Source organism: Enhydra lutris, unplaced genomic scaffold (genome assembly GCF_002288905.1).
Source record: "Enhydra lutris kenyoni isolate GAN:26980312 unplaced genomic scaffold, ASM228890v2 scaffoldscaffold54, whole genome shotgun sequence".
Taxonomy (NCBI): Eukaryota; Metazoa; Chordata; class Mammalia; order Carnivora; family Mustelidae; genus Enhydra; species Enhydra lutris.
In genome coordinates, this window is record NW_019154138.1 from 1,029,593 (window position 1) to 1,042,042 (window position 12,450).

Consider the following 12,450-nt stretch of genomic DNA (forward strand, 5'->3'; position numbering starts at 1 on the left):
AGACATTATTGTCTTCATTTTTTTTTGTTTATATCATATAATGTCTATCTTTAATAGATGAACTAAAAGGAAAAATGACTCATTTGCTTATAAAACTCATTTGTTCTTAAATGTATTTTATATGCTATATCATTGATTAAAATTAATATGTCCCTGCAGTTGCTTACATAAATTCTGCATTCTCTGAGAATAATACTGTTTTCTGGATGCACTGCCTATTGTTTATGGTGTACTGGCAAAGTCCTAATGTCTTACTTGCCAAATAACTTTTTCATTTACATACATTTGAAGTGAATTGACATTACTTAGCTGCCTGTGACGCAAAACTACTTCAAAGTAGACTACTTTAGACCCAGAATTTGAAAATGAATCTTAGAAAACAAATGTTACAGAAACAGTTCTATTAGCAGCCATTTTTCTAATCAGGTATTAACCACCACAGTAAATTTGAGGATTTTGGAGCTTTATATTCAAAGCTGGGATTTTATGATGAGCTAAATAGTCAGCTCCTTTATTTCACAATAGGAAAGGCAATATTTTTTATTTGCCACTATTAGAGAAAATGACTTGTAATTTTAGCTCTTACATATAATTTCATAACATAGTCTTTTTGTTTTTTCCTTTAACCTTTTAATGTTGTTTGTTTTCAGATAAATACGGTGTCACTCTATCTCCTTTACCTTGTGGAAATGATTTCTTCAGGACTCCAGATTATCTATAATACTGATGAGGTATGAATTGCCCAAATTTTCTAGTACTAAATTTCATCTCTGAGAATACTTTTTTCTTTTACTTTTTAAAACTTAGTTTTCGTTTTATGAAAATGGCTTATTCATATAATCAGATACTGGATTTTAGATGTTGGATCAAGAATCTTTATATTAAAAAGCAAAGCACTTTAAAAATGAATGAAATATAATACATAGGTGTAAAACTTTACACCTATGAAAGCTCTGCTTCAGGTGATACAAATGCAATAAAAACTTGTAACTTTCAGAAAATTTTAGTAACAAAGTGAAATAGCATTTGCAGATTTTCTTAGCGTAATTATGTTTTTGCATATCGTTGCTTTTTGTAACCCATTTTACAAGTAAAAAGATACTTTTATCATGTCATTTTTATTATATGGACCTCATATATTTCTATTATATGAGACCACAGTAAGGTTCTTGATGTTTTTAAAACATAAATACAATGTTATTAGGAAATTTGAAAAGAATTTATATCCCAAAAATGAGAAGCATTCCTTTCTTAGCACTAATGCTTGAACATACACACATGCTGACATGTTTCCAAATATGCCACAGTGAGAGCAAAAAATTACTATTATTGAAATGTTACATACCATGAGAAGCCATCAAAGAGTAGGTATGCTATATATGCTTGTTATTATTTCTTTCCTGTGATCCATGTAGGGAGAACAAATACATCATGTAATTAACATCCAAATCATCATTAGACTGCAATGAGGGTGCTGTAATGTAGTCCTGTCCTTTAGTAGTTCATAGTCTTTGACATCCTTCTGGTTGTGCTTTTTTGATAGTAAGTATAGTCTATTCATTTATTTTAAGATTTTATTTATTTATTAGAGAGAGCACAAGCAGGGGGAAGAGCAGAGGGAGAGGGAGAAGCAGACTCCCTGCTGAACAGGGAGCCAAATGTGGGGCTTAATGCCAGGACCCTGGGATCATGACCTGAGTGGAAGGCAGATGCTTAACCAACTGAGCCACCCAGGCATCCATGTAAAGTCTATTTAGATGTACCGATAAACAGTAAAGAAGAAATTAAGAATACCCACTTATGGTTTCCTTTGTTTGATTCATCAAAGAATTACATGTTTTTATTTCATCCAAATACCTCTTTTTTAATGATATTGTGAAATAGTGGTATTCCAAGATTTGGGGTAAGAGAGGTGTGGAAGACGCCTATTTCAGACCAATTTAAGCAGCATTCTAAAGCGCAAAACAAATGGAAGAACTTAACTCTGACTAAGGAAAGGGAGGCTCCCAGAACCAGCTCATTTAGCTTTTCTTAGAAACTCCAAAGCACTGGGAGAAGTATCCAGCACAACATAGTTTGATAACCATTATATTAAGCAACAGCTAACATTGACAGTTGCAAGTAATTTCCCATTAATGTTACTGATGGAAGTGGTGAAATTGCCTTGGTTAGTGGTAGCATTGTTTTGTTTGGTATTTTCACTTTTAATTTTTAACATTTTGTTTCTTGCTTTCTCAGTATCTACCTTAGTTCATTTTATTATTTGTTTTATTTTTTAAAGATTTTTATTTATTTATTTGAGAGAATGAGTACAATCTGCACAGAGAGGCAGAGGGAGAGAGAGAAGCAGACTCCCCACTGAGCAGGGAGCCCAGTGTGAGGCTCAATCCAAGGACCGTGAGATCATGACCTGAGCTGAAGACAGACGCTTAACTGACTGAGCCACCCAGGCACCCCATACCATAGTTCATTTTAAATCTTCAGATGTCAACTGACAGTTTTCAAAAATGTGATACTGCTTTAACCTTTCTATTCTTTCTTTGTGTGATTTGAATATATTTAAGCAAGTTTGATATCTTCTTCTTTTTTTTTTTTAAGATTTTATTTATTTATTTGACAGACAGAGATCACAAGTAGGCAGAGAGGCAGGCAGAGACAGAGAGGGAGGAAGCAGGCTCCCTGCAGAGCAGAGAGCCCGATGCGGGACTTGATCCCAGGACCCTGAGATCATGACCTGAGCCGAAGGCAGAGGCTTTAACCCACTAAGTGCCCCTTGATATCTTCTTCTGAAAAGCTGTATTTTCTATTTTTTTTTTCTTGTTGACTTTTTTTCTTACCTTACATTTTTTATTTGGCAGATATAAAATTTTTATGTAGCTAATTTCAATAGGGCTTTGACTTGTACACTTAAAATCCTAGAATAATAGAATGTATTCTTGGGGCTCACCATCTTTTTCTTTGATTTTTTTAATATACCATGTCAAGAATTATATGGAGAAGCAGTAATTGGGCCTGCATAGAATCTTTCAGGGAATGAAATTCCTTTTATCAAGGTATTTCAGAGAAATGAATCCTTTGAAAGGTGGTATGACTTGGGACCATTTTGTTTTTTCAAATCGTGCCTTATACCCTAACTGGCAAGTTCCGTAGTCCTGTCTCTTTTTGTTATTCCGAACCGTATAACATCTCAGGGCAACCCAAGGACCTGGGAAGGAAGTGGGAATGCCACTCATTTCTTTCTTTACTGTCAAATTTTTAATTTGCCCAAGTCCTTATCTTTTTAGGATTGAAGAATACAGAGCTCACGCACACATGACACACATATATATAATATACATATTATATTGTCAACACTTTGGTTTATTTTTTATTTTATTTTTTATTTTTTTAAAAAGATTTTATTTATTTGTTTGACACAGAGAGATCACAAGTAGGCAGAGAGGCAGGCAGAGAGAGAGAGAGGGAAGCAGGCTCTCTGCTGAGCAGAAAGCCTAATGTGGGGCTCGGTCCCAGGACCCTGAGATCATGACTTGAGCCAAAAGTAGAGGCTTAACCCACTGAGCCACCCAGGCGCCCCATCACTTTGGTTTATTTTTTAATAAATCATTTTCCTTAACAGCTTATCACCATATCTTTACCAATTCTCTTGTTTTTATAAACTTTGTACACACAAAGGCTTAAAGGGGAGAAGGCTTAAGGGTACCCCTCCTAACATGCCGTGAAAATATTGAGTGCCAGTGTTTGAGCTTGTGAGCCTTGCCGGGGAACATATTTGCTGAAGGCAGGGAACAGTAGGGCATGCTCATTTTCTAGCGTCTTTCATTGCCCACATACGTGTCATGTTCTGTGGTTACCTAGTCTTAACTGGTGTCTATGGAAGTATTCTGTGCATATTTGGGATACTGGATTTTTATTAAAAATGAAAACTGTGGGAGAGGCATACTTCCACAGTTCTTCCCTGGCACTCTTACTTGCTTTCTCTTCCTCATCTGGAGAGAAACCCCTAATGTATGTTAAAGTTATGTATTTTAAAACAAGTTTATAGCTATGTATATAAACCAGGTGCAAATTGCCAATAGTCCTTTCCTGATGTAGTCATACAGAACATGCTTAATTCCTCCAGCATTCAGTTGTGACATGTGTGAAATGTTGTCTCTACCATGCAAGTTCATTAGGGAGTTAATGCCCAGGGTGTTTATTGGGGTCTAGTCACGTATACACCCTCTTCCTAAAGTTACTAAATTTCTAACTCTCAGGAAAGCAGGTGTTCAGCACAACATGTGTTTAGGCAAAAAATACTGTTTGCATTAACAGTTCAGGCACAGTAAACCGCAACTGTGGCTTAATAAATTATTCCTTCATCATGCCTATCTACAAAAGAATACTTCATCATATATTATTCATCTTAATTACAGGAGTTTATAGCTTATATATAAATGATAAAAACTATTTAAATGTTAGAATATTTAGAGCTCTTTGTATTAGACAAATGAACAAGCATAATTGTTCCTAATGAATCAGAGTATATATTATCATTTTTTGTTTATTTCAACCCAGATAGGAAAATTATATGTGAAAATTGAGCCTGATAGCCCCTTATGTATGAGAAATCTTAGACCTTTGTGAGTACTCCAGAATTCTTTAGTTGTGAATGTCAAATGAGAAAATATAACTATGTCATCTTTTCTATGATGCAGCATAGTTTTCCAGGTTCTTTTATTTCTTCTTAGGTACTCTTTTTCTGAGGTGTCTTGGCATCTTATGATCTTCATAGGTGTTGTTAACCAAATTTTAATGATGCCAGTTTACTTAACTACACATAAATCAGTCAGAGAATAACAGTTATTATATGATTTAACTCATATGTGAAATTTAAGAAACAACACAGAGAAGCATAGAGGAAGGAAGGGAAAAGTGAAAAAAGACATAATCAGAGAGGGAGATAAACTGAAAGATTTTTTACCATAGGAAACAAACTGAGAATTACTTGAGGAGAGGAGGATGGGGGAAGGGTAGTAGGGTGATGGGCATTAAGGAGGGCACCTGATGTCATGAACACTGGGTGTTATAGGCAACTGATGAATCACTGAACTCTACCTCTCAAACTAATAATATACTGTATGTTAATTAATTGAATTTAAATTTAAAAAAATTTAAAAACCCATTATTAAAATCATCAAGTATAACTTTTTTAACTTTCTTTGACCTTTATTAAGCATATGTTTTAAGAAAACATAAATATTAAATCATAGTTCTTAATTCATATAACAGTTTGAAGGAATAAAAAGATCCTAGTATAATTAAGTACTCTTTGGTTTCTTTGTTGCAGTGAATTGTATTTTACAAGAAAATTTTCTTTAAATTTAAACCCTCAAATATATTGGCATATATTTTTTCATAATAATCCTTTTATCATTTTAACAACTGTTGTTCTGTAATGTTGTCCTATTTTTCAATTCCTCAATTTGATAATTTGTGACATCTCTCTTTTTTGCTTGGTCTTACTTAAAGTTTTTCAGTTTTATTAGACTTTTTAAAAAACCAGTTTTCTGCCTTTTTGAGTTTCTCTACTATATGTTTTTTGTTTCATTCATTTCTACTGATATCTTTATTTCTTTTCTTCTACTTTCTTTTTAATTTATCCCTTTTCAGGGTTTTTCTTTATATGGAAGATTAGATTATTGATTTTTTTGCTTTTTTTTCTGCCTTATGTATATACTTAGGGCTTTAAATATTCCCTGTTTAGCTTCATTCTAAAAGTTTATGCTATAATTTTATTTTCATTCAATCAAAGTATTTTCCAATCACCATTATGATATTTTCTTTTACCAGTGAGTTATTTAAAAATGTATTTCTTAATTTCTAAATATTTGGCTATTTTCTATCTTTGATATGACTTATAGTTTAAATCTTAAGTGGTCAGAGAACATATTCTATACAGTTCTGATCCTTAAAAATATGTTGAGATTTGCTTATGACCCAGCATATGGTCATTATTCGTTAGTATTTCATAGAAATACAACAAAAATGCTAGTGGGCTCAGTGTTCTTTATGTTAATTAAGTACACTGTGTTAATCAGGCTATTCATATTTTCTATGGGTTGTGCATTTTTCTGTCTGTTATGTTCATTCAGTATCCAGCTATGATTGAATTTTTTTCTCAATTTCTGTAACTTTCTGATTATTTATGTGTGTATGTATACACACATAAGTATATATGTAAAACTACATGCATATGATTTAAAGTTGTTGTACTTCTTTTGAAGAAATGAAATTGTTTGCATTTAAAAAGAATTTAAAGAAGACAATAAAAAGAGCAGAGAACATGAATATACTTTTTTCCCCAATTAATAAACTGTGTTTTAGAGAAGTTTTAGGTTCACAGCAAAAATGAGAAAGAAGTACAAAAAGTTCTGATATACTCTTGCCCTCACACACCCATAGCCTCTTTTTTAAAAATTTAATTTAATTTTTTTCAGTGTTTCAAAATTCATTATTTATGCACCACACCCAGTGCTCCATGCAATACGTGCCCTCCATAATACCGACCACCAGGCTCACCCAACTCCCTCCTGCCTCTCCTTCAAAACCCTCATTTGTTTCTCAGAGTCCACAGTCTCTCATGGTTTGTCTCCCCCTCTGATTTCCCACCACTCACTTCTCCTCTCCATCTCCCAGTGTCTTCCATGTTATTCCTTATGCTCCACAAGTAAGTGAAACCATGCATAAAAGTTGTTATACTTTTTTGTTGAGTTGACAATGTCCCATTTCAACTCATAAAATTTCTTTCTTAAAATCACCTTTTTTTTAACTAGAGCAGTTTCTTTTGATTAGTATTTCTATAGTGTATCATTTGTATCATACAGGTAATGCTGTTTTTAAAATCTAGTCTGCAGTCTTTTCTTTTTAACTGGAGTACTTAGTTCATTTACAATTTAATGTAAATTTTTGTCTTGGTTTCAGTCTTTCATATTTCTATTTGTTGTTGGTTTCATTGGTTCTTTGTATTTTTTTTCTCCTTTCTTATATCATTTTGGATGCATTAAGTATTTGTTACAGTAGCATCCCTCCTTCCATAAGCTCATTAAGCTTTATTTTATTATTCTTTTAGTGGTAATTGTAGAAATCATAGTATCCTCAACTTACTAGGATCTACTCAATATTGACCGTTTTTCAGACCATTGAAAACCCTTAGCACATTTTAGCTTTACATACTATTGTTGACATTTATTTTAATTCTACATAAGTTTTTAAGAATTGTTTTTTTAAGAGAGAGAGCGAGTGGGCAGGGAGGGGCAGAGGGAGAGAGAAAGAGAGAGAGAGAGAATCTTAAGCAGACTCCACACCCAGCATACAGCTTGATGGGGGGGCTCAATCTCATGACCCTGAGATCACGACCTGAGCCAAAATCAAAAGTCAGACACTCAACTGACTGAGCTATCCAGGTGCCCCAAATCTACATGTATTTTAAACTGCACAAAACATTAATACTATTGCTGTATTCAACAATATAGAACTGTTTATCCATTCATATACATACAACCTTCACATGTACCGTTATAATGATCATCTTTCCTAGGTTGTTCTGTCTGGGATTATTGGCTCTTCCTGATTTACTATTTTTCTAAAAATGTCTTACTTTTATTTAATTTTTAAAGTGTATTTTAGGTTGAGTTATTTTCTTTGAGTATTTCAAATATGTCATTACATTATCTTTTGGCTTCCATTGTTTTTTGTATGAATCCACTGCAATTCTGTTGTTGCTTTTAGGAAAACATTTTCTTGTTGGGCAACTTTAAACTGTTTTTCCTTGCCTTTCATTTTTATTAGTTTTACTAAGATGTGCTAGTTGTGCTGCTCTTTGTATTTATAATCCTTCTTGGTATTTGTAGAAGTTTTCATATCTGAACTTAATGTCTCTCATAAGATTTGGAAAATTTTCAGCTGGTTTATACTCAGATATTGTTTGTGTTACATTCCTTTTTTCTATTTTCCTTTTTTGAAGCACCAAATACATAGGTGTTACACCTTCTCCCATATCTTTTCATCTTGTCCCATATCTTTTCATCTCTTTTTTTCTATCCTTCTCTCTATGCTTTTTACTATTTCTACTTTGACTTGGAATTTTGCTGGTTTATCTTTACATTCATTGTTGTATGTTCTAATATAGATAATTGGTTATTAAGGCTTATTAATTGAATTTTTAATTTTAGGTATCATACTTTTTAATTCTAGAATTTTCATTTGATTTTTTTAGACTGGTGTCTTCTCCTGAAATTCTCATTTTTAATAAAATTTCTCTTTTGAACTTAATTATTATTGTTGTATTAACTTCCATTTTTGGTAACTGCACTGTATGGATTACCTGTGGTTTTGTTATTATGATCTATTTTCTTACATCAGTTTTGTAATTTTGTCTTTTTTCTTGCATGTCTGTTATGGCTCATAACTGTTTGTTTGTTTGTTTATTTTGACAATTTCTTGTTTTACTATTCATGGAGTTGTGAAACTATCACTTTTAGAACATCATCATCATCCTTAAAAGAAAAATGACAGGTTACCAGTCATTCCCCATTTCTCTCTCCCCCTTCCCCCTGACAACCACTGATCTTTTTCTCTCTATGGATTTGTTCATTCGCACATTTGAAATTAAGGTAATCATATGACATCTAAATTTTTGTGTATGGATGACTTTTTCATCTAGCATATTTTCAAGATATATCCTTGTTATAGTGTGTATCAGTACTTTGTTCATTTTAATAACTAAATATGTTGCATTGTTTGTATATTCCACATTTTGTTTATCCATTTATTAGTTGCTAGAGATTTGGGTGATTTCTACTTTTTGACTGTTACTAATAATGCTGCTCTGAATATTCATTCATGTGCCAGTGTTTGTGTACTCTCAGGTATATACCCAGAAATAGAATTGCTAGATCATATAAGTGAACCTAATGTTTAATTTTATGAGGAATTGCAAAACTGCTTTCCAAAGTGATTGCATCATTTTATGTTCCCTTCAGGAATGTAATAGGGTCCATGTTTGTTCTTCCCGTTTTTTGTTTATTTGTTTTTATTATAGCCACTCTATTGGGTGTGAAGTGATATCTCATTGTGGTTTTGATCAGCATTTCCTTTATTACTACTGATTTCATATTCGTATCATTTACCCATTTTTAATTGAGTTGCTTAATTGTTGACTTATAAGAATTTTAAAAATATATTCTGGATACTAGATCCTTATCAGATATATAATTTTTAAACATTTCTTCTATTCTGTGGGCTATCTTTTCATTTTCTTTATAATGTCCTTTGAAGCATAAAGTTTTTAAAAATTTTGATGAAGTCTAGTTTATCCAGTTTTCCTCTTGTTGTTTGTGCTTTAGGTTTCTTTTTTTTTTTTTTAAGATTTTATTTATTTATTTGAAACAGAGAGAGAGAGATCACAAGTAGGCAGAGAGGCAGGCATAGAGAGAGAGGAGAAAGCAGGCTCCCTGCTGAGCAGAGAGCCCGATGCGGGCCTCGATCCCAGGACCCTGAGATCATGACCTGAGCCGAAGGCAGAGGCTTAACCCACTGAGCCACCCAGGCGCCCTGTGCTTTAGGTTTCATAAGTCTTTCTTAATTTCTCCCAATGAGGTTTTGTAGTTTTCAATATGTGGTTTTCATTCTTTTTAAAATTTATTCCTGAATATTTTATTTTGTATGCTATTGTAAATGGAATTTCTTAGTTTCATTTTCATACTGTTTATTCCTAGTCTTTATAGAAACAGTTGATTTTTGTATATTACTCTTTTATCCTGCAACCTTGCTGGGCTTGTGTTTGTTTTTATAGTTTTTATCATTCCAACTAAGAGGTTTATCATATTACTAATTTTTTCAAAGAACCAGCTCCTTGTTTCATTGATCTGTTCTTTTAGTTTCTATATCATTTATTTCTGCTCTAATCTTTATTATTTCTTTCCTTCTGCTGGCTCTAGGCTTCACTTGTTGTTCTTTTTCTGTCTCCTTTTGGTGTAAGGTTATGTTCTTTGAGATTTTTCTTGCTCCTTGAGATAGACCTGTATTGCAATATACTTCCCACTTAGAACTGCTTTTGCTGTATCCCAAAGACATTGCACTGTTATGTTTTCATTTTCAATTTTTTCCATGTATTTTTAAATTTCTTCTTTGATTTCCTGGTTGACCCATTTGTGGATTAGTAATGTGTTGCTTAACCTCCATGTATTTGTGGTCTTTCCTGATTTTTTTCTTGTGGTTGGTTTCTAGAAACCAGAAAAGGTGGATGCTGTGATTTCAGTCTTTTTGTATTTGTTCAGGCCTGTTTTGTCACTTAATATGTGATGTAGTCTGGAGAATGTTTCATGTATGCTTGAAAAGAATGTATATTGAATCCCTGAGGATTTTCTGTATAGAATACCATGTCATTTGCAAATAGTGATTGTTTACTTCTTAATTTCCAATACAAATCTCTCTTCAGTCTTTAACTTACCTAATTTCTCTGGCTATACCATCAAATACAATGTTGAATATAAATGGCAAGAGTGTACATCCTTGTTTTATTTCTGATTTTAGGGGGAAAACTTTCAGTTGTTTAACATTACATCTGGTGTTACCTGTGGATTTTTTTTTTTTTAATAGATCCCCTTTATCAGGTTGAGGAATTTTTGTCTTCCTAGTTTCCTGGGTGCTTCATGAAAAGGTGTTGGATTTTTTCGAATGCCATTTGTGCATCTGTCAAGATGATCATATGGTGTGTTTTATTCTATTGATGTGGTATATTGTAGGGATTGATTATTTCATTTCAAACCAAAAATTGGGATTAAAAACTACTTGTTCATGGTGTATAATCCTTTCTATATGTTGTTGTATTCCATTTTCTAGTATTTTTATTGAGTATTTTTTACATCCATGCTCTTAATGAATATTGGTGTGTCCTTTGTTGTTGGTGGTGGTTTGTTTGGTATTTGCTCTTTTCTTGTGACATCTCTGTCTGGGTTTGGTATTAGTAAAATAATGGCCTCATAGAATAGATTAAGAAGTATTTCTTCTTTTGTTTTTTAGAAGAGTTTATGAAAGGTAGGTATTAATTCTTCTTTAAATATTTGGCAGAATTCAACATGAAGCTAGATAAGTCTGGGCTTTTCTTTATGGGAAGATTATTTTTATTATGATTTCAATCTTTCTACTTATTATATGTCTATTCAGATTTTCTGTTTTTTCTTTACTTGATTTTGGTATATTCCCTCTTTCATTCTTTATTTTAGTATTTTGAATCCTATCTCCTTTTTCTTCATCAGTGTAGCTAAAAGATTATCGGTTTTATTGGTATTTTCAAAGAATCATTTTTTAGTTTCATTGATTTTTCTCTACTGTTTTTCTATTGTCTTTTTATTTCTCCTCTAGTTTTAATTATTTACTTCTGTTGGTTTTGGATGGGCTCACTTGGTCTTACTCTTCTATAAGTTTAGATTATTGATTTGAGATTGTTCTCCTTTTCAAATATAGGCATTTTTAGGTATAAATTTCCCTCTACAGCCTTGCTCTTCTGCATCTCATTATTTGTGATATGTTGTTGGTTTGTATTTGTTCGTCTTTGTGTATTTTCTAACTTCCCTTGTGATTTCTTCTTTGGTTCATTGATTATTTAGTAGTGTAATATTTGATTTTCACATATTTGTGAATGTACCAATTTTCCTTTTCCTTCTGTTACTTGTTTATAATTTTATTCCATAATCACAGAACAATTTGGAGTGATTGTAGTAAAATTATTGAATATCATTACTCTCATTTTTATTTTTTTTTTCATTTTTGTCCTTTTCAACTCAAATTTTGATTTTGGTTCCTGTTAATAATTTATAATTTCTTTATTGATGCTATATATATATATATATATATATATTCAAGATAAAATTGAGTAGACTTAAAAATGGACTAGTATGAGGCATAAATCTACAAAATGTAGATGTGGAAAAAAATAGAAATTAAAAAGCAACTTAAGAACGTAAGTTGGGAAATAAGAGTCTCTTTGAATCGGGAACAGTGTTTAAAAAAAAATAGAAAAGAAAGAATAAATCTTTTAGCTACACTGATGAAGAAGAAAAGTAGATCACCCTGCTTTGTCCACCCAGAGAGATTATAGTATTTCCTCTCCCCCCATTTTTTAAGGTTGTTTTGCATCCTCTTGGCTTTCTTTGTATATCTGTAGTAGCTTTTGACCACTTTTGATTTTTTTAGGGTGCATTTTGCTTGAGTTGTGGCTGATATTTTGGACTCTATTCATTCACTCAACCATCCCTCAACAGAGTGACTAGGAAGAGGAACTCCCAACAAAGAAAAGAATCAGAGACCATGTCCCCCAACTAATTGATATGGATATAAGAAAGATGTCAGAGATAGACTTCAGGATAGCTATCATAAAGTCAATAGCTAGGCTTGAAAAAAGCATTA

General features: G+C 32.4%; 1 protein-coding gene across 1 annotated transcript in view; it reads left to right on the top strand.

Moving 5' to 3' along the window:
- LOC111157377 (phosphorylase kinase regulatory subunit beta) overlaps positions 1-12,450 on the top strand; it is a 240,406-nt gene that overhangs the window by 65,546 nt on the left and 162,410 nt on the right. Inside the window, exon 6 of the mRNA XM_022518739.1 lies at positions 651-731. Within this exon, the coding sequence (XP_022374447.1) occupies positions 651-731 (81 nt within the window). The remainder of the gene's footprint in view (positions 1-650; positions 732-12,450) is intronic.